Consider the following 23,755-nt stretch of genomic DNA (forward strand, 5'->3'; position numbering starts at 1 on the left):
TTGTTTTTCTAGCTGTACTAGCTTTTGTGTGGACTAGATTATTTTTTACTTTGATAAAGAAGCAAGTCTATGCACTCCATGCTATCCTTTGTGATTTAGAAATAAATACTCATAACAATAAGAATGTCTCTTCATCTTAAAAGTTGAACATCGTTTTGGTGTTTGCAGTGAATGTAAAGCCTCTAATGTCTATATTGCTCAAGACTTTAATTTAACTACATATGAAGTGGACGTGCCAGTGAGGACACTTAAAATTCTCTGCATGGAGAACATTGTGTAGCCTTGCACTGGCAGGCTGTTTTACCAGTCTAAAACTTTGGAAAGAATGCAGGTAAACCCACACACACACACAGAACACACACACAGAGACTAGACTGTCTTACCACGTACTCAGTTACCAGCTGATGGTGCCATCAAACACATTCAGACAAGTTGTGTTTCCCTTGACAGTGTGTGTCATTGGGCCAAGCAGATGTGAAAACCACATGCCAGTGGGTGTGCTTGAAGTTGGTGAGAATCTTTGATGTGCTTTCCCTGGCATGAGTTGAAATGATAAGAACTTAAAAATTCTATTTGTTTTCTATGTAAGTGACTCAGGTAACGAAGGATGAAGAAGAATCTTTTCCAACCAGGGAATACTTGCAGCTTCACTTTGGGATATTATGAAGTGATGAACTAGAAATTTGCATCCAGGAGACGACATCAAGCTAAATGTGCAGCATGTCGTTTCTCTCAGTTGGCCCTGGCTTCTGCATGGATTACACTTAAATAGGCGTAAGTGTAAAAATAACAATAACAAGCTCAAACTCCAGAGAAGTATGTCAAAGGCCATTCTGAGTGAACAAAAAAGCATGGCAAGTGTTCAGAGACACACTTTGCAGAGGAATTGAATAGACTTTATGGTTCTATTTTCCTCTGTGGACTCCCTGCCTCGTTGCCTCATACGTATAACATTATCTTGTGTATTGAATTAAATATTATATAATTGGACACTACATGATAATCCTATTTCTGAAGTCTGTTTTTGAAGTCATAAACAAGCTCCTACCCTTAACTATCATTCAGTCAGTGTTGGCCAAGGCACGTGTAGAAGTTCAACTTTACTGTCCTTCGCAAGTTGAACTTCTTCAACTGCTGCAGGATGTACATCCTCTGCTGGACTTTTTTGGTGAGGGAGCTGATGTTCCCACTTGGGTCCTGTGTGACAGTCATTGTATTGTAAGGTATAAAAAGGTCATAGTATAGTATAGTAAGGCATCAAAATGTCATAGCATTATAAGGCATAAAAAGTCATTGTATAGTAAGGCATTAAAAGGCCATACTATAGTTAGACATAAAAATGTCATTGTATGGTGAAGGAATAAAAGGTCATTATATAATAAGGCATTAAAAAACATCATAGTATAGTAAGGCATAAAAACATCATAGGATAGTAAGGCATAAATAATTATACTATAGTAAGGCATAAAAAGTCATAAATTACTAAAGCATAAAAACATAGTATATCAAGGCATAAAATGTCATTGTATAATAAGGCATAATAGGTCATAGTATAGTATGGAATAAAAAGTATAGTATAGTAAATTAGTATAGTAAGGCAGGAAAATATCATACCATGGTAAGGTATAAATAATCATAGTATAGTAAGGCAGAAAAATGTAATAGTATAATAAGGAATAAAAAGTCATAGTAAATTAAGGCATAAAAATCTCAAAGTCATAGTATAGTAAGGCATAAAAACATCATTGCATGAAGGCTAGTCTGAAATAAAAGTGAAATTTTGAGCTGCACTGAGTCAAACTGAACTTTCTGTCATTGGGTCTTGGCAAGTGGAGTATACACCGGTAGCAGATGTTTGTGTGAGAGGCGCAAGAGAAATGTGACATTGGCTCTCAGCACGCAACCGTGAAGTCATTCAGCACTGATAGCAGCAGTACAGGCCAGTGGAAAACATCTCTGCCAGGGTTTGACAGTGGACGTAAAGGAAGTGAAAAGCACGGGTCGATAAACACACTGGAGGTCAACAGTGAAAAGTGTTAGATAAGGATCTGTTAAGTATAGGATGGGATTTCATAAATTAAGATATTTATAACAGGGGATTCATTTAAAGGAAACACTTGATGCTGCCTGTGTTTAAATCATGCTGTTTTCCATCATTGATATTAACTAATAACACAACTTCACTAATAGTTTAGATGAACTGCTGCAGCTTCACCAGTAACAACATATACAACGTTAGCTCACAGTTTAGTGTGGCCACATACATTTTACTGTTAAAAATAGGTGACAAACCATGCTCATGTTAGGATTTATCGACTATTGCTGTTGGCCACATCCACACTAGAAAAGAGATATTTGCAAAATAAGCTGATACAATGCAAATAATGTTTTGAGTATTTTTTTGCAGAACATTTAGAGATATGTTTGAATGTACTATGGGCTTTAAATAAAGATTTACTATTAAAATGGTGAACATAGCCTTCAGTTGTCTCAACAAATCATTAAGAGGGTTGTAGATGGCCTACATGCCAGAGGCCTTTTATTGAAACACGATTCAAGTAGAACATAAATATGCAACAGATTAGGCAAATCCAAAAACCGCAGATTTCAATGAAACCGCTAAGCCCTTTTAGTTTTCTTCTCCTATTTTTCCTCTGACATCGGCTCCACATGCCACCACCCACTGCAAAATCCATATTTTGTTGGATATTTCTCAACAAGAGATTAATGCAGTTATGTGTGGTATTAGATACATTTTGGATTAGTGTGACAAAGGAATACGTAACGTTCCCAGATTTTCACATTTCAAAGAGCTTATGTGTCCACAGCCTTTTTCATGCTTTTCCACTGCTTTCTCCAGAAATGTAGAATAATACCATAAGCTTATCCACCTTTTTTCCTGACATGACTTTTTCCTGTTTGTGCTTCAACTATGTGTTGATGCTTCAGCTGCGCAGAAGCCGGGACACGGCCCTGTTTGTGTCTACATGTGCATACATGAGAGTCTGTGTGAGAGATGCAGATGGTAAAAACAAAACACAGTTGTTGGTGACTTCAACAGAACAGAACAATATGTGCCACTGTTCTGAAGCCAGGCCTGTAAAGGTCCCATTTATAGATGTTTTTCATTTCACTTTCTTGTATCTTGAAGATAAACGTTTAACTTTACAGCCAGATAGTAGTCTATTTGATGCTAGGCTACTTATTGTGTTGTTTTTTGACCTACAATAACACAGGGGTTCTGCATGGATACCTCCAACCCCACCACCCACCGGCTGTCATTAGTGTCCTTGAAGTTCATTTAATGCCAGTGATGCTTGAGAACGACAAAACAGATAAGAGAAGAGAGAGGAGAGATGCAGAAGGTCATGGAAAGACAGAGGGGTTCAGAGAGGGGATAAAGTCAAACTAATAAATAGCTGCTGTTCTTAACTCTCATTTTTAGACTTTAGAATCACAGTCCAGTGGAGCTTGTCATTTCTCATCAACACAGAGAGCGTCTTTGCGCCACAGACTGTGCAGCTTTCAGCTCGCTTTTCCCAGCCTGACAGTGACAAATGATGCACTGACCTTTTAGTGTTATATCCACCTAGGGTGCTGTAGACACTGATGACTAAAGTCATGGCAGGTATCCGACTCACACAGCATTACAGGTCATAACAAAACCATTTTGCCCTTACTCTTCTTAGCATGTCTTATCAGAAACCTCTGGGCACTGATTATTTTAACACAGCAGGTTCACTGGCTTTTCTTAGTAACTTTTCTGAGTAAAACCAAAAACAAGTCTCATGACTGACATTAACATTGGTCTAATTTAAGGAGGTTCCATGTGGCTACACTGTGTAAAAACTTTCCAGTCATTATCTATCAGTAAATCTGCCCCTTGGAACAAAGGCCTCATCTTATGAATGTGACAGTGTTATGAGGGAAATGGCTGGTAGCTAATCACCCCAGTGCAGTTGTTTCCAACTTTTTTGATTTGGTTACCTTTTAAAACCCTCTTATCATAGGTTGTGGCTGCAGTGGACAAGATTTGCGAGCAGTTGTTTCCTTCTCTGATATGTAAAAATATCCAGCATTTCAAAAAACAAAATTTTTAGAAAAGGAAGCAAGGAGAAAAAAAAAAAAAAAAAAAGATTTATTTTGAGATGTTTCTAGTGGATCCTACTGTCTAGTACCCATTAAAATCATTAGTGCACCTAAACAACCTGTATTTATTCCAGCATGCAATACAGTATATTATTACTCTTGAAAGTCATTCTTTGGTTTTACTGGCTCTGAATAAGGAGCTTTCACAAGGAGATGCACAAAAAAACAAACAAAACAAACAAACAAAAAAACATGGTTCACAACTCCAGGGTCTTTGTTTTTATAAAACAACTTTATTAATACTTTCTCTTTTGTTAAAAGCAGAATATATATAAAAAAAAAAGATTTAATTCTAAGAGTTATTTTACAGAGCATAGTGGCTTTTGCTTCAGAAAACAGAAACAAATCGCTACTGGTACAACATGAAAAACAAAAAAAAAAATAAAAAAAAGTCCTTCCCCTGCAGTGACTGAGCTTAATCGAGTCAGCATTAAAAGAAATAAAGTTTTCCTTTTCTTGCCAGAAAAAGAAAAAAAAAGTCTGTGGAAAGTTTATAATAAACAGTGTTGCTGCTACATTAAGGCCAAACCCCCTACAGACACATGGAAAACTTCCTTGATAAAGTGACAATGTAATTTTCTTTTTTTCCCTCTCTCTCTTTCTCAATAGTCTTTGAAATTAAATAAAACTTGAAAGTGAGAAGCTTTTCAAAAAGCAAGCAAGTATTGCACAGGCAGATCTCCTAGTACCCTTTAAAATATCAAAAGGAAGTCACTAGTACACCCAGAGAAGAAATTTATAGCTGAGGTTTTCAGAGGAAGCAGCTGCTTCTGGACAAATTCCTATTTCTTTTTCCATAAATAACTGCAGTTCTGTGTCTACTAAGAAAAGGCTTTTAGTGCTCTTAATTTCTACCTTTCTGTTGGCATGGAGACACATATGTAAAAAGGTGCAGCAGCCTATTAAGGCTTGTTGTTTTGGACAAAGTGGCAGTTAATCATCAAGACCCGTTTCGAAGTGTGAGAGGTTGAGGGAGTGTCAGTAAGATACAGTTCTGGTGGGCTAAAGAAAACCTTCAAGACCCCCACTCGACCCCGTGATTACAAGAAGAGAGCTGTTATGTCTAATAATGCAGTGCTACACCCAGAGCAGTGCTGCTTAGCCTCTAAACACATCCTCATTGGCATGAAAAACATGGAACATGAAAAACAAACAATAAAATAAAATATATAAAAATGCATTTCACTCTGTTACACCATAAAAATTCAGCTCAAATCAAACATAAGTTTTAAAATGTCAGGATGCTTTGTAAATGAAAAAAAGAAGAAAAAAAAGAAAAAAAAGACTCAACCATTACACACAGTGTTTAGCTATTGTAAAACACAGTTCATCATATGGTTCGGGTTGTGAGGCTTGGAGCCTGATATGGACCAAAGAAAAACGAGCAAAACAACAAATAAAAAAAGCATAATTCAAAAATAAAACAATGTTTCTATTCTGTATCAGGTCAACTGATGCAATAATTTAATGAACAAGGACAATAAGAGCCTAATCTAAAACCATGTTGTGGCAGGGGATAATGATGTTTAAAACAAACAAGATTTGGACAGAATGATGCACACAAAAAAAAATAAAAAATATTCAGAAGCAACTACACAAAGAAATAACAATCACACACACACACACACACACACACACACACACACACACACTAGTTGAGGGAGTGGTTTGAGTGTGTTGATCTTTGATTATGCTCAGAGTTCCTATGCGTTTGGTAGCTCCGGGCAGGAAACACAGAGGGACGAGAAATGTTCCTTCTTTATGAAACCATGATCCGGCTGGTACAGCTTCAAAGTGTTTGTAATGGAGTTTGGTGGCTTTAGTGGGAGTTGCCTTTATGTGTGGTAGATCTTATGTTCATACTCGGTGGTGGAGCAGGTGTGAGGAGAGGCCGTGTCTCTGTGGATGGGTGCTGGGATGTTGCTGTGGTGTTTGTGGTTGTCGGTCAGCGTCAGGTTCAGCAGGCTGGTGCAGGTGGGCAGGTAGACGTGCTGCACGTGCTCCACCTCTGATCGACACACAGGACACAACTGAGGGAATAGAAAGGAAAAGGATTAGGCACATAGTGTTCTAGTATTTGAGTATCAGAAAATAAACAAAGGCTAAAGAGTTACATGTTAGCTCTGGTTGGATGTGATAAAGAGCTGGAAAAGTGAAGCTGAGCTAAATTTGAACAAATATATTATTACTGTCAATATTGGAAATATATTTTGCCGTGCTTATCCAGACTTCATCTAGAACCCAAAAGAAATCTCAAAACCAGCAAAGACAGGTGCAAGCTAAGAGAATATGTAACATAATCACAAAGAACAGCTTTCATTCAGGAAACTAATTCGTTATCACTCAGGTCATTAGACAAAATATCACTGTTAAGATTCAAAGACACTATGGAAAATATCTTACAGTAGAAGCCAAGGCAAGTTAAATCATTAAAAACTGCTACGATGTGAAAACTGTTTCCATAGCTTTGCTGAAATCACAGGAACTTTCTTTCCTTCTCTTGTCTTAAGTTTCTACTGACTCATTCACACACATCTATTAGCTGGGTCACGTCTCCTAGTTGAGTTAATGGAAGGGAGATTTGCCTGGCTGCTATAATCCCTTCATAAAGACAAACTCACATGTGTGCGTGCACACACCCCCCACACACACACACACACACACACACACCATCTGCTTTCACAAAGATGGGCAACATTTAGCTGATTAAGTGAAGGGACAATCAGGTCAGCAGAGTGTAAGCAAAGCTTTGGATGTTGCTTAAAAGACCATAAAAGGATGAGAGGTTGGAACTTAAGTATAATTAAAGAGCTTTCGTTATAGCTGCCAACTCAGAGCATGCTGGGGTGTCTTAAGTCTGGGACCAAGCAAAAAACAAAGTAAAACTTTGGTTTTCAAGCTACTACAAGTACTACTTCTAAGGTAGTGCTGACCCCCCCTTCACCTCCTCCTGTGGCTAATAAACTCAGTCTTTCACAGAAGAGTCTTCAGAAGAGTCTCACCTGAAGCTGATTTGCGCAGGTCTGGCAACACACCATATGGCCGCAGGGGCAGAACGCAGCATCTATCTCCTCCTCGCAGCACAGCATGCACAACAGAGCCTCTCTGAGCTTCTGCAGCCTCTCCTGCAGAGCTCGGCTCTGCTGGCAGCTGCCGCAGTCCAGCCCCTCGTCCTGTTGGTTGTCCCTGCTTGGGGAGCGCGAGGGAGAGGAGCGTTCCCCGCTGCCGGAGCGGGACACCAGGTCCACGACACCAGAGTTGTAGAGTGCGCGACGGGCGTGGTCATACACTTCCTTGGAAGTGCGCCGGATGTCAAAAACATATTTCTTGCCCAGGTTGATATTTTCGTTGAGGAAGAGTGAAGCAAGGTGGCCCTTGAAGTCTCGACTGTACTGCATCATCACTGCATTTGTAACTGTGTCACACCTGGAAATGGAAATAAAAAAAAAAAGTTTTGATAAAATCATCCGCCTTAACTAATGGATTTCTCTGCAGTAAGACCTTTTCTTGCACTCATTGTTCAAAAGAGTTTCTGTTTATTTAATATTCCCCTTGCACGGTTTATTTAGCCACCTGATGTTCATCCTGTTCTGATGCCACATTTACCACAGTGAGATAAAGACTGAACACTTTTTTCTGAGCAGCAGGATGAAGACATGCATGAAAAAAAAAAGAAAAATCTGCAGACTCTGAGCTAAAACCCATCCCTGAAACAAAAGGACATGGCTGTCTTTTGTACCTTTTGACTGAGAACAATTTCATAGCTCAGCCATTTGAATTGTCCCTGCTCACTGCAAATTTTACACACACACGCACACGCTGCCTATGGAAAGTAAAAATGCCATTTCTGCCCACTTAAGATTGTCCTTTGCAATCCATGTTTCCATCAACACTCATTCGGGTCAAGGACATGTTTTATGTGGCTGTGTGTCCCACTTTGCATGTATTTATACCATAAAAATGGGTAAAAAGGGAACAGGAACACACTTAGTCAGTGTGTACAAATGTGGGAAAATGCATACTCAGAAAGCTAGCCAAGTAGAGCAGAATGAGTCTCTACAGAACACGTATAGGTCAGGTTTTTCTCCACCTCATAATCTACTGGTCTTTAGTGAAGGACAATAAACTGCTTTACATTATCATAACAAGATGTGGCTTGGAGGTGTGCTCTAAAGCAGGTCATACTAGTGCAATGACTAAGAGCTGTAGCCAAGACTGCTGACAGACTTGTCATATAGAAAAACAGAACTCAATTTAGCAGCAGAGCTTAAATTAATTTTAACTTTTATCTTTGCTCACCATATGAGGAGAGCTACAGTCCGTAACTGACTAACTGTCTCTACTAATTAAAGGCTTTATTGACTTTGTGCGAAGTTATTAGAGGGCCTGAATCCACTCCAATCCACTGCGTCTGCACAGCTTCATTCTATATCCTCAGAGTGTATGCGAGCCACTGATCTGGGATTAAATGCTGTAGATCTTTAGCGCTCACCTGTAGAAGGCGTGGGTCTCTGTGATGGCCCGGTACAGACCGCTGGCTGCTCGGTTACTTATCAGCTTGAACAGAAGCACCACACTGTCGTTCGTGTCCTTGGTAACTGTCAGATACACACTTTTCCCCGACTGGGTGGCAATCTGAATGACGGGATAGCTTATTCTAAAATAACGAAAGAAAGAAGAAAATGGTTACATACTGAACGTTGTTAAAGACAAAAACATGCATGCAACTTGCCTTTTTGATACCCAATGCACCATAAACTCCCATCAGTAAAATATGCAAAGACTTATTAGTATTTCTAGGTGTAGCATACCTGTTGACTAAGCTGAAGTCCTCTTTGCAAATGGCAATGCCCTCTGGGCCGACTCCTATAGCCATCCGTTGCCCATTTGCATCGCGGGCCCAGTGCCACTCCACGCCGTAGTGCTCCAGAGAGGAGACCAGCTGCAGGGCCTGATACTCCACTGAGCCCTGGCTCAAACCTTCTAGAGCTTTATGTCTGGATACAATACTGCAGGAGGAGGAGGGTGGGGAAGAGAGGGAAAGAAGGACAATCATTTAAAAGTTTATTTCACACTTTTGGACATTTTCTGACACAAGCTTTATGACTAAGATGATCTTATATCAAGAAACACCCACTGTGACAGGTGTATTATACAAGCAGGTTAAATGCAAGACTAGAGTGTGTTTTATCCGTCAACGCTGCAAACGCCTTCAGGCAGAAAGCGCTGATGTTAAACTGCTACGTTTCTGACAACTATACTTAAACGATCAATGCTTAGGCAGCACAGCTGAATGCTTGTCTTGGCCAGGGAAGCCTCCTAATTCTTACAGACTGTGGTGAGAAATTCATAGTGGCATATGTATACCGCATTGATCTACAAGTTGGAGCATGATTCTATGACATTTATAGAAAATAGCTGCTGGAGAATGCATCATGCATACATAACAGGCTGGGGTTAAGTGTAGGTGGAGCAATGAACAGCGGTGCCTGCTGGTTCAACATGGCACATGGATAAAATGTTTAACGTAACAGGTTTGGCAGATGGGGCTTGATATTGTATAATTTAAGAGGCTGAACATTTGAGGAACGGTACCATGTGCACAACAAATGGTTCCAGAAGGCACTCCAAAGGCTTTAACTACAAAATGGAAATACTGCAGAAGTTTCTGGACAAAGTCCCAACAGTTGTAGGCAGGCTGGGCATGGATGAATTATGAGACAAAGGGACCCTGGGCACAGACATGTAACCCCCCCCCCCCTTTTACATAAGAGCAAGAGACACCGACTGAAAAAGAAAAGTCTAAATCCGTGCAGTAGTGAAACTTTGTCATGCTCTTTTTGTTTACGGAGAAAACACTCAAGATGTACAGTGGGAGAATCTGTCAGTGGAATTCTGCAAACACATGCTATCTGATCTCTTGTCAGCTGCTCTGTTCAGCTAATCTGCGTGTGTGTGTTCGCTGTCAAACTGGCTACACACACACACACACACACACACACACACACACACACACAGTGTGGCCATGTCTAATGTACCCTCTAAGTCTTCCACCTCAGATTAAAAAAAAAAAAAAAAAAAAAAAGGCAGGCATGACAATGTAGGAAAACACTGCAAATATAAAAGACACCACTATCAGTTCAAATTAGTGAAGCAGTTTTTGTTTTTTTGCTTAAGATTTCTTTCCTTTCATTTCCTTCAACACCAGCTGTCATGTTATACCATTGTTGTCTCATGGGCATGATGCATCATTTACTTTTGGTCATGTCTTTATGGGGTGGAGTCCTACCTCCCTCAGAGATAGTGAGGGGGCAGAGCTTAAGGAGCGCTGACAGAGAAAAGGTCAACAGGTTCAATGACTGGCCAGAACCATGCTAATCTGCACGTTTAAGAGATCAAATTCTGTTCAAAGTCTGGTTTATTTGGGTAAATTACCCCCAAACTTCCATCATCATTAGTGATATTTTCAGGTTTCCAGATCAGTGTAATGTTTCCATTGCAGTCAGATGTGGAGATGTGAACAATATGAATTTTGGGCTGCCCTACAAGATTATGCTGAGTTTCTGAGATATTGTTGTACCTGTCAATAGTGGCTGTGCTGGGCTCCTCTCCACACAGCTCTGAGTACCAGTACTGGGCTGTGTTTTGGTTGTAGTCGCCAAACTCGGCCTGTGCCAGGAGTGCGCTCAGCTCCTCTGCTTGTTCTGAGCCCATACGGAGGTGACCGTTATGGAGGTCCTCCTTCACGTGCATGAAGAAGAGGTGTCTGGTGGACAGAAAGAAAACAGAACATGGGTCAAAATGGAAATCTTATTGTGGTCTATTGAGGAAAAGCCTTTGGTGAACACATTTCAACTGAATTACACGAAGACAATTTATGTCTCTATATAAATAATTACATTACGTTTTCTATCTGTGTGTGTCCTATCCCAAACATGTTCGTGCTCCAAGCAGCGTCCATGCGTTCATGGACAGCTGAGCACCACGTGTGATGGTTGAGGAGTCACGACGTCAGGGGCAGACACAGGGTAGAGCAGGTGGTCATTATAAAGCTAGAATTTCACCAAAGACAGCAGGTGTGTGTGTGTGTGTGTGTGTGTGTGTGTGTGTGTGTGTGTGTAGCAGAAAGAAAAAGGCAACTGTGACATTTGCTGAGTTGTCACGATGATTCCACTTTCTCTTTTTCAATCTCTTCCTCAAAAACATGCTATTACAACTTCCTTGTGTGGTGTGAACTCACTATAGGCTCTGAAAGTAGAAGCTGAGAGAGGAGAAGACGTTAAAGGACTGAATGGCAGTTTTCTCGTGTAGAGAAAGTTTAAAGGAACATTTAACCTGTTGACTCAATGGCCAATTGTGCTTGTACCGCATATGTGTGATGTAATGTGTAACCACTACTTTGAACTGTAAAGTGTTAAACCTCAATGTTGAATGCAGTAACAAAGCTTAGAAAAGGAGTTACAACGGCCAGCATCCCGTCCGTGTCTCGTTGAATAAAAAATGTGATTCAATAATCTCCTGCAATGTGTCCATTTAAACACAAGCCAAGTTACCAATCTTGTGTTGCCAGACTTTTTTTTCCTTCCTTTTTTTTTGGGCTGGGTGTGTGTGTGTATGTGTGTATGTGTGTATGTGTGTGTGTGTGTATGTGTGTATGTGTGTATGTGTGTATGTGTGTATGTGTGTATGTGTGTATGTGTGTATGTGTGTATGTGTGTATGTGTGTATGTGTGTATGTGTGTATGTGTGTATGTGTGTATGTGTGTATGTGTGTATGTGTGTATGTGTGTATGTGTGTATGTGTGTGTGTGTGTGGGTGTGTGTGTGTGTGTGTGTGTGTGTGTGTGTGGATTTCTATGGGACCACTCTCCTTGTTCAAAATGAGGTGGGCTTATGAAGTGACAGATGAGAAAATAGTTCAAAAGATTAATAGTGGTCAAAAACAAATATTGTTATTGTTTGAGCTGAACGATTAAATGAGAACACCGAGTTCTGGCGTGGCCAAGGAAAACAGCGAAATTCTCCAAAAAAATAAGCCATGGCAGATCAGGGCCTTTCCATTGTTTTGACCAGAAGATGTGAGGAATTCTTCCCTTCTCGCAGCAGGAGATGAGACGTCAAAAGGAGTAACACCCTGCCTGACTCAGTCCTTGCATCACGGAGAACGTTGAACTAAAGTGACCTAAACAGATCCCTCCGTGAAATGACCTAGGGCAACATCTAAGAAGACTGCAGAGGCACCAGCCTGATTCAGGTCACCTGCTTGTGTGAACACAAACCAGTTGGGCAGCTTTCTTCCTGTTGCTGCGCCTGGTGACTTGAGTTCTTTCATTTTAACGTCTTGACTTTGACTTCCTCCCACAATAAACAAAACTTTATACCCAGCCTCAGTGTAACAGGGTCCCTGCACACAGTGACCTAAAGTAACCCTACCAGATTGAACACAACACACACTGTATGCTCTTATCTATAGACTTCACCTTCCAATACGAGAAACTGAAACCATGACTTCAGCTTCCTGTAGCAGTAGCAGTTTAATGTGTAAAGAAATGCTGTGAATATTTTGGCCCATCACACCCCAATATATTAAGACTAAAGCAAATTGCGCCTCAAACTGCTCATTATTTCCGCTAAGAAATTTCCCATGAGCTACCCCTTCTCTTTGAGGCATGATGCAAAGAGAGACATTTTTCATTTGTGCAAATCAGGTCACACTTTGGCCTCGGGATATTTGAGAGGGTTTAAAGGGACATTTTGAGTGGAGGGGGATGGTAGCACACAACATCCCTTTTATTAAAGTTTACATAAACCCATTGTGTTTTGTTTATGTAGAAAGCGCATCTTGCTGAGATGTCTCGTGGTAACTACAGGGAACATGTGAGTGAGCTGAAGGTGATGTTTCCTCCGTCATCTTATGGGACTAAAAACCCAGACTCCTGAGGGAGCGCGGCACACCTGGTCGCAGAACACGCGTGTGTTGTATTGTAACTGCTTCAGCATGCAACAACACAGACACACCCCGTCCAGGCATACATTCAGTGCTTCCAAGGAGTATCGACAGCAGCAAAAGCAGCCATGAGGCACTCAAAGTCAGCTTACACCACCCCTGATCAAGCCAGACCATAACAACGAAGCCCCATGGCTGACTAGCCTCAGGCATAACAAACAGTGCTTTGATATGGTGTTAAACATCCCATTCCCTCCAACGCGCACACACACACAAACACTGTGCTCTATTGTGTCAGGCCCAGCAGGCATCATGTGATGGAGCGCTGCTAGTTTGCTACCTGCCTGACGCAAACAATAGGGCCGACTTGCCTGGGAGTTTACTACAGGGTGCCGACAAAGAGTCACTATAGGGCAAGCTGCGGAGGTTACTCAAGTTCAAGCGGGGATTGGGAAGAGGTTAATATTGGTCACTGTACCACTGAGCAAGACATTTTAATATATTAAACGCTTCAAGTCCTCCACTGTTATTGTTGTGACACTTAAACCTCAGTATTGTGTCGCTTAACCAACCACTTGTGACACTGTAGTCTTAGATATGTAACTTGTGGCCTCTGGGCTGCTGAGAAAGACATCTGACTTGTGGGTGCTCACATGTGTGTAAACAGGTGTGCGTGTTTTGCTGAGCTCAGGCCAAAAATTCCAACTGTAGCTTGGAAGAAAACACCCATTATACACTGTACAGTAGGACAGGTTAACAGAGGTAACTACAGTTCATCGACAGCTGTTCCTGTCTGAATTCCCCGCGGGTGAATGATATGCATCAGATACGCACGCTGTCAAGCATCACGAAAACATGACTAACACCGACAATGCACAGTTGCTTCACACGCAGAATGTAACAAAATTCTCACGCCGTTTCTGTTTCAGCTTTGTGCAGCAATGAAAACTCAAATAACCTGCTATGATTGCGGCACAAGCAAATGTTTTGTACAAATTTTCAACACTTCCCAGCTGTTCTAGAAACTGTTTACTCATATTTTTCCTGTACTTCTATCTATACCTGCCTGTCCTCCATACTAAGCAGATAGCTTCCTAGACGGCTGTTCAAGGATCAGCCTGCTCAGGCGGAGATGTGCTGCCTCAGCACCTGTCAAGCTCTATCCTACACTCAGGGCATGGGAGAAACAAGAGTCCATAAATCCACATACAGTGTCTCCAGCATGGTGTTTGAGGCTGATTTGTTGAGATGGACAAAAAGACTTCTGCAAATTTCTAGCAATATTGCCTTTTTTGAAATGTTTCCTGAGTGGGCAAAACATTTAAAACTGATGTGTCAGAGCAGCCTTTTAAAAAACAGAGGCTGTTTAAACACCGGTTTTACACAGGCCTGTGACCAACGTGACATCCCGAGAGACAAAAGAATGTACAGATGACCCCCGTGCTGAACCGAAAGGGCATTCGAGCAGATGATAGAGTTTAATTCACTGTGACTCCCATGAGAGTGACTTGGCTCGGCAGAATCACAGGACTTAAATCTTGTCTCTTTCTGCGACAGATTGCCAGGCTGCATCAGACTCACCATCAGCAACTAGACCCCTCCTCTGTATGATTCAGTTTGTTTGATTCACCATGTCAGGGACCAATATGCATCACTATCCAGACACATTTGCACATGCATCATTACAGAGTCATCCGTGAAGTGAACTTTAAAAAAACAAAACAAAAAAAGAAAACACTAGAGTAATCAGAGTGTTGCCTTGTTCTTTAGACTGGTGCTCACTAACACACCAGAAATGCAGAATGAATGCCAGGAAGTGTGCACTGACACCAAAGTCTCCTGGCCTACTGTTTTACATTGTATACACCTCATCATTGCTTTGTCCTTCATAGATAACCCATAATCAAACCATTAAGAGGTCATAATACTCCTGTGTATGCTAACACAATACAGGAGAAATAAAATGCTATTCAAAACAGTGGTTGTGTGGGGGGCGGGGGGTGGGGGGTTGTGCGGGGTGCTGCAGGAATGTTTGAATACTTGATTGCCTGGCTGGAATAATTCAATTAAAGCAGGGCTGAAGACTGACAAAGAATATCTGAAAATAGGTCACTGGCTGCAGAGCTGAACTGAGGGGATGGGGATGAGATGATTCAAGTTTTTCACCTGATTTGTTTTACCCAGTCTTTGAACCAATATATTTTGAATGGTAAAATATCCTAAAATGCAGTGTTTGTTTACTTTAAAATCAACTCTGTCTTGAAGCATAAATGTGCTCTGGTGCCAGAGGAGGGAACTTTATAGTCAAGTTTTTAAATGTGCTCTGGTGCCAGAGGAGGGAAAAAAAAGAGCATGTTGTATCTTTTGAAATAACAGAGACAACCAAGTCAACTAAACTCTCTCCAGTCTGTTCTGCCCATCTATGAAACCAGTCTCATTTTAATGTTTTCTCCCCCAACCTAGTGTCTGTTCCCCCAGAAGGCAGAATGTCAGACGGTTCACTACACAGAAGAACAAAACGTCCCCACAAGCTGAAACCCAACACCTCTGCCTGGAGACTGCAACTCACCCAGCCAATCACCAGTAGAGTTTCAGACCTCATCGGTTGGGCTCTCAACAATGCGGTTTGTAAGCTAGTCAAATAACATACTGCCAGGAGCTGTGTGTGCTGTGAGGTTACTAGCTGTCAATGACCTATAGTAAACTCTGCTGAAGATCTTCTCCCAAGGTGTGGGCTGAAAGGAAAGTTGGAGACTAAGACACTTAGTGAAGTTTTAATTGTGTTATTTAACAGAAAGTTGCAAAACAATAATTCCAAGCATTAAAATATAACACAGACGCCTTTGCTCTGTGCTGAGCTGAACTGAAAGCTATACAGCAATAACACAATGAAGCCGTTTGTATGCTAAATGCCTTGGATTACAGGCTGATGCTCTGTACTGGATGGTAAAATAGTGATTAAAGTCCAGCATCAATCCTAAATTCAGCTGCCAAACAAATAACAAATCCGTCATTCTTGGGCAAGCGCTACCGTTATGACTTCAAACCGGGCAAACAAGGGCTAGGTTACTCAAGTGCAAAACAAATGAAGGAGAAAAGAAACTCACAGGCAAAGTAAAAGTGACTAATTACTGATGGTGGAGCATGCCTGTTAAAGCTCGGGTGGTGTTTTTGAACACTCCAGGACCCACAAGCATCTTGTGTGATGTTTGACTTGATTGTCTCTGTAGCCTGCCAGTGAGCTGAAAATGATAACTCGTGTGTGACCTGAATAAATTACCTAAACTTGTTTTTGCAGAGCATTCAGTTGAAGAAGTAGTGTCTGGATTTTGTTGGCTCATGCAATGTATTACTAAACGTTACTTAATGTAAATGTGTTGGCATGTTCTTTCGGAAAAACTTTTCTCAGTTGATCCATTCTACAAAACACTACGTAGGGTTGGAAGCTATCCCACCATGCACTGGGGGAGAGGCAAGGAAAAACCCTGGACAGATCGATAGTCTGTCATAAGGCCAACACAAGGCAGGCAAACGCATTCCCTGACTAGTATGTATTTGGACTGCCTGGTATTATATAAGGAGGAGGAACACAGACCAATGACATCAAGAGAGCGCAGTCCTTACAGTTGGATTTAAATATCTGTCTAACCCCCACCCCCTCCCAATACTGTGCTCCATTTATATAATAATTTGTGACACTATTAGTCAAGGAACGCTTCCTCCGGAAAGAACACAAGTAACCTTACATGTAAATATTCTGATTCAGAGATGCAATTATTAAAATAAATCTTCCTTGCTTAAAAGTCATTTGGATTTTGGTTTGGATTTAAGTTAAAGATAAGCTCAGCCTCAAAGGGGGTAAGCAGGTTAACAATCAGGACCTCTGATAAAGCCTGTGCTAATAGCTGTGCCCTTTGAGGGCATCCAACATTTGCCTGATCAGAATGCTAAATACGAGGGCTAATGAAGGGGAAACATTCACATATTTAAACCAGAAACACCCCCCAGCAAATGGTGTTAAATGATGCAGATAAGACAGGCTGTTGTTGAGGCCCTTGGCTCAGTTTCCCTTAACCAATGAAAAGTGCGTTTTCTGTAGTAACACATCAGTGGATACATTATGGCAATAGAGATGAATGCAAATTTTCTTGTAAACAACTATGTTTTGCAGAACTGCTTTTAAAAATAAAAGCAAAGAAAAAGACTAAGCTGTTGGACACATCTTTCAGTTCAGAAGGAACTACCTCAAACTCCTGGAAGGTCAGCCCAGCTCCAGTCTTTGTTCAATGTAGCACCATCAGCTGCGCAATAAAGAAGCTCAGAGAGGAGAAGGAGCCACCCCAAGAGCCAATTTTACACATTTACAGAAAGTGAAATACTACATTCATAAAACAAGGCTGGGAGAGAAGGAAAAAGGATTAAAGAAAAATGCAGTGGGTTTTTGAAGCTGAGGACACAGCTGCCACAGAATCAAGCTGAATTTACACCTTGCAGCTTAAAACAGATAGGCCCTGCACTGTGGTTGTGTATAATAAAAAAACGTATCAAAAGGCTTAATAAGTAACTAATTACTGATTGTAAGAAAATTAGACAAATAGACAACTGTGTTATGAGCAGCCAGCACAAACTTTGTTGTTTAAATACTAATTAAAATGTGCATTTCAGTCTGGATAGTATGTTTTTCCAAATATTTTCGAGCACAAGTAGGCCCTACAAAAGAGAAAAATGAATTAACACAATGTGTCCAAGTAGTTGGCTGCATGTGAGCAAGAACACTAGAGTGACCTGCTAGACTTTACGTGGCAGCAGAGTACACATCAGCTTATATAAGCAGCTCTGTGCGTGCTCAGTCCACTGCAGGTTATGTAATAAGGCCTATAAGAACAACGTGGAAGAGGCCCACCCCTCATCTCGGCTGAGAGTTTTTGTGCAATATAAACCTTTTTTTTGTTACACTTCATTTGATAGGGATCGGTCTCATTAATCAAGAGAAAAAGACTGGAAATGAGCCAGAGTTAGCCCTATAGGCTAATATTCATCCGTTGTCTCTAGCCAGTTCTTTGCCCATAAGCTGCTGAGAACATTTACACCAACCCACATACACTTGCTAATTACTGAGCTACAGGAACATGCTGTGTTGTTTTAAAGTGAGTGTGCATCAGGGGGCTTTAGTTTCAATAACATCATAAACTGGTTTAATGACTAAAATGGTGTCCAACTGTGTTTTTCACTGTAAATATAGCAAACATGCTGCATGGCAAATATGACAAAAAACTGAATTTTCAGGAGACAAGAATTAGACACACATTCCTCAAACTAGTTGAGAAGATCTTTCCATTCATTTAAAACAGCCTGCAGACATGTGAGAAAAAAAATGTGTAATAGCTGACTATCTTCTGTGCCTGCAGTCTGAACAGACCAGGATGTGTGAATCCTGCAGTAGCTTAAGTAGGTTAAAGGTGACAGCACGAGAAATAAGTGGAATGGGACTCTCACAGGTCCTCAAAGCACTTACTTGATTTACAAAATAAAGAGAACTATTAAACACCACATTTAGTCATGAAAATAATACATAACATTAAATATATATGTATATATGTGACAGTAATTCAAAAAAAATGACCCTTGTAAATGCAGCATAGCAATTTCCCAGAACTGTGTGTTGCTCCCCAAAATGCTACTACTGTGCGCTGTCAGCATCTCGCCCTCATCTCTAAAAACTGAGGCCAGTGTTTTCTCCCCCACCACTTAAATTATATTACATGTGAGCAGATGGACGGCATCAAGGCCGCACCAAAATTAAACACACAACTTGACAGCATGGAGGTGTGTGCCATGTGTGAGTATTTATTAACGGCAACCCCACATACCCCTGCCTGCCGTCTCGCATCTTTATCTCACCTTTTTTCACAACCCCATGACCCCCCCCTCCCCACACACACACACACACCCGACGCCAGCCATCTGTTGATAACCCCTGCTAATCTAGTTGAGGTCAGAGCGCAGGCAGCCAAGTGTCCTCCACGCTCACCCTCTCTCACCCCCCTGTTGCCTTTCACTTTCTTCTTCAAAGGCTGCCAAATATGGACCAGAGTGGGGTGGAGAGAGAGAGAGAGAGAGAGAGAGAGAGAGAGAGAGAGAGATGGACAGAGGAAGTGAAAGCAGAGACAGTTCATATCTGACTGAGATTAAAAAAAACAACAACAACAACAAACTATTGAAGGACAGAGCACAGTTGATATATTTCCTTTTGTTGAAGGAGTGACAAAGAGCTGGTGGTGGGACAGTAGGTGAACTGGGGAGAAACTGAGAGCTTACTGGAATTCCAGACAAATGCTGGCCAAGGCAGATACATGTCAGTTTAATGAACAGCTCTAGAGGCATGCTGTGTGCGAGAGACAGAGGGCAGGAGCAGTGTGGCAAAGCTTAAAAAGACACCAAACAGATTTCCCCTCTAGTGTGCCCTCGATCCAGAGCCACAGATCCAATCCTGCAGTACCAAACACTCGTGACACTGCCTGAGAGAGAATATAAGATCTGCAGTATCACACTAGATACTCAGCGTGAAACAAGTTTCTTGGATAGGTTCCGAGGGCTGAAAATGCACTTTCTAATTATAACTTCAAACAAATTGGGGCTGGGGAATACTGAGTCAGGATCTGGACTTGTCGAGGCTTGTTGTGCTGTTCTGACTAGATGCTTTTTTGTTTAAACTAATATGGCATAGAAGGGAGATGTCACTACAACATGTTATTTGCTATAGTGAACTATTGTGTTTCTAAAAAAAAAAAAAAGAAATAGAGCATTCATATTTCAGATACATGTGACTAGAAATCACACAATGCACACGTGAAATTCACATCCTAATACTTTCAAAAACTGTTATAAAAGTTCACTATTAAAACCAGCTGCAACGATGACTCACAATGACACATTCATGTGAAAACAAAAACTACTTGGAAAAACACCCTACACTGGTGCTGTCACACAGTTTGCATCTGCATCAGCATCTGCACAAATGTCAAACCGAGGGCTGTCCTTTTGTTCAGACTAAAATGGCCATAAAACAATTGAGACAACAAAAAAAACAACATCAGGCACAACAAAAGTTATTTTGAGTTGAATGGGGGCAGTGACAGAGGTCCTGGCTGTCACACAGAGGGTCCCCAGGGGCAGCCTGAGAGCAACACATAGCCCCAGAGCTGCTGGATCACATTTCCTGCCTGGCGTTCTACCAAAATGACCTATAGTAACCCCGGAAGAGCTGCTGGAAGAGGTTACTACAGGGCATTCCACTGTGGTGGAAACAAAGTGATCAGATTATGCTCTGGGAGCTCACTGAGGATGGCTTTGTTTTTTCCAGCTCGTATTCCTCAGTGCATGTCGCATGCAGTCATAAGGAAATAAAAGCATATTTAATTGAAAACACAGATCAGATTTAAATTTGAATGTGATAGGCTAATGACAAGCTGAAGAATTTCACGCAGCAGATCTGCACACAATGTCTACGCAGCAGCACATGGGTTGGTAGACATACCGTGTCTGTTCCTGCAGAATGAGATGGGGCTCCACAAAGAACTTGACCCGCAGCCTCAGTCGACACGGCGTCACACTATCCATCTGCTGGCAGATTCGATTCCTCAGATTCAGCCACAGGTTCTCTCCTTTGCTGCCTGTGAACTGCAGCCCAAAGTAGTCCGCTTCAATTATGCCCAACTTCCGGCAAACCTGGACAGGGATGAAAGAAAAGGGATTGCAAAAGGTGGATTTTAGACAAAGTTATTCAAGAAGGACTCTAAAACCAATTGTTTCGAAAAGAGTAATAGGGGACACACTAAATCATTCAGACAGAGGAAGATTTAAAGTTCCTATAACAGTTAGCAGCATCACATTATATAACACATAGAGCAAAGAGGCTGTCTTAACATCTTGACTTTTGTTAGCAGACTAAGATGTCCTTGAATAAAACAGTCCACAGTGGTTTTATCCTCCCAGTGGAGGGTGGTAAGACGCGAAGGACTTATTCAGCAGGAATCAATAGTTTCACAAGAGTATCTGCATGAGGGTAAGGAAAGAAAAGTGCTTTTATCACTTGGTTCATTTGGATTTCTGCTGCCCCAGCGCTACTCTCTCACAGATAAAACCCATCAATATTCCAAAGCTCGCGATAGGATAGAAGTAAACTTGGAGGCTCTCCCGGGGTAAAGGGGCTCATCAAACCCACAATCCCATGCCCCCTTGAGCGGCAGCGGCCATGAGGTTATTACATAACTGCTGGTGAACGTCTGCAGGGAGCCCGGAGGCTGAGATAAAACTCATTCATACCCACGGCAAGTTGGGAATACGCCTTGCATATGAAATAGCTGTTCACTCTATTAGCGGAAGGGAAAAAAACAACTTGAGGCAACAGATGAAAGGAAAAAAGTTCACATGCTACCCTGCTCTTGTCCATTTTAGAAGGGAGGATATCGCAACAACTTAGCTGAGACGGAAGTTTCAGTGTGAGTGGAGCAAGAATGATGGGTTCTTGAGAAGGCAGAAGAATGAACTCGAGTAACCTTGACAAAGCCATCTGCCTCCGACTAAGCCGTGCAGGTAGAGGCGACCGTCGGCACTTTCCTACTAATGTCTCAGAACTTTCCTACATGCATGTTGAGTCAAACATTTTAACTATGAATCAACATTTTTCAGGTTTGTTACAAAAAGAGGTATCATTGTTTTGTACATCGTGGGGAGCAGAACATTTTGTTTTCTCCCTCCCCGTGTGCGACAATGAGGAAGATGTAGCAACAGTTTTGGTATTATTGTTTACAGATGTAGTTCACACTGAATATCGTGTCAAGCAGCGAAAACAACTTAAAGTATTCCTCGTCAACTCCTCAAACCGTTTTATTTACTATAGTTTTTGATTCGCAAATAATCGACGAAACAAACAAGATAAAGTTTAGGAAAATTGCAAGTTTCGTAAGACAGACATAACACTGTTGCCTGCGCCTGTCCGCGACACGATGTTTTAAACAGTATCACAATAACAACAAAACGTGATGTGTATTCCACCTCAGCCTACCTTATTCAGACAGTCTTCACCGTTCGCCTTCGCATCAACTTCCACTTCCATCACCACCGAATCCGGACGAGTAACGTGGCAGAGCATTTTGGCTGTGTCTTCTGGAAATCTTTGGTGTGCCACTCTTTAAAAAAAATTAGAAAACAATTCTCGAGCCTTCTTGAAAACCCCCCTACATCGAGCCCTCGTCACTTTCTTAGCCCTTTCACTCCGTATGTGGCGAAGCTGTAGCCACCAGCTGTAGGCTATATCAATGAAATGCTGTGCACAGCACCGCCTACTTACAGCGGCCCAATCACGGCCGATTTCATAAAATCGCTGTAAAACGTTAACCAATCGGAAGTCTCGTTACATGCGCTGCTCCGGCTCGAGCTCACCTCCTCGTGCCTGACAGTGTGAGGAATGAGCAGCGCCATCAACTGGCTCGCCTGTTTCGTGGACGTAAAGTGGCTTTCAACAACTCACCTGCTCATAATGAATTAGACATTTTAGCGAACTTCAGCAGACCTTGGGGTGAGTTTAATGGCTTGTATACGGTTCCCCCCTCGGTTTGTGTGAATTATGTATGAGAACGCAGTCCAGAAATAGCTGTGATAACGGGAAAACATTCCGCCTTGCCAGTCTGCGGTTTCTGTCCAAAGCTTTTATGAATTTTTCATGCTAGCAGCCCCCGTTGATTCAAACTCAGTCCCACTTTTCCCGTAGTATTCCTCCTTGTGTAACACTTGAAACAACTTTATGTTCTTGAACCAAGGGCACCTTTGCTAAATTGACAGTGTAAACTCTTCAATTAAAGTTATAGGCCTACCTTATCAACGCGACGAACAAAGGGTTGAAATAAGCTGCGTTGTTGTTTGGTTCCTGGCTTAAGTGTGATCATAACTTGAAGCTTCTTCTTTCGGTGACTTATCGAAAGAGAGTTCATAATAAACGTTTATTCGACCTCTTCCAAAAAAACCTACTCTTTGACAATACATTATTCAGCAACAAAATGTAGTTTCCACAGTGGGAGACAGCCAGGCCAGAAAACTGCTGCCACACACTCATCCTTCCACTAGGTAGGAATGGTGGGAAGCCAAGCTCTGTCTGCCAGGGGACATTTTAGAGTAGAGGGAGCGAGCCTCTCCATATTTTGTGGATCCTCTCCCACCACTGCATTCCTGTAGCATTGGAGGCTCAGATTCAACAGGACCTCCAGGATTATTGTATGAAAGCATTTACATAGAACGAATGTGACATGAAATTAAATTTGACACACTACATGTCAAAAACACCAGTGATCTGATATTGACCAAACTGCCCTTAATTTAAATCTTGGCATCCAGTGCGCACCAGTAACTTATATTGGAGTAAAAACTTTTACAAAAAATCCCCCAAGAATTTCTCTTTCAGTATTTCTCTGTCAGTAAATAGATATTCAGTTTAAATATAATGTGAAAGATGCATCACAAATGTTTTCATCACGATTTGAGGGCATGTAATCCATCCATACCATGACACCAGAAGTACTGAGTTATCATGTAACAGTGGTTTGCCTCTGACATTGTCTATTACCATTAATATTAGTATGTTAAATATAATTGCTCAGGAAG

General features: G+C 41.5%; 1 protein-coding gene across 1 annotated transcript; it reads right to left on the reverse strand.

Moving 5' to 3' along the window:
• Positions 1-4,399: 4,399 nt before the first annotated feature.
• mylip (myosin regulatory light chain interacting protein) lies at positions 4,400-22,379 on the reverse strand. Its single transcript, XM_022747253.1, has 7 exons — positions 22,164-22,379; positions 20,634-20,824; positions 10,730-10,915; positions 8,961-9,158; positions 8,642-8,806; positions 7,152-7,575; positions 4,400-6,179 (listed from the first exon to the last, which is right to left on the reverse strand). The coding sequence occupies exons 1-7, from the start codon at positions 22,248-22,250 to the stop codon at positions 5,985-5,987; spliced, it is 1,446 nt and encodes a 481-aa protein (XP_022602974.1). The 5' UTR covers positions 22,251-22,379; the 3' UTR covers positions 4,400-5,984.
• Positions 22,380-23,755: the final 1,376 nt, after the last annotated feature.

This window comes from Seriola dumerili, unplaced genomic scaffold (assembly GCF_002260705.1).
Source record: "Seriola dumerili isolate Sdu_G_001 unplaced genomic scaffold, Sdu_1.0 BDQW01000110.1, whole genome shotgun sequence".
Lineage (NCBI taxonomy): Eukaryota > Metazoa > Chordata > Actinopteri > Carangiformes > Carangidae > Seriola > Seriola dumerili.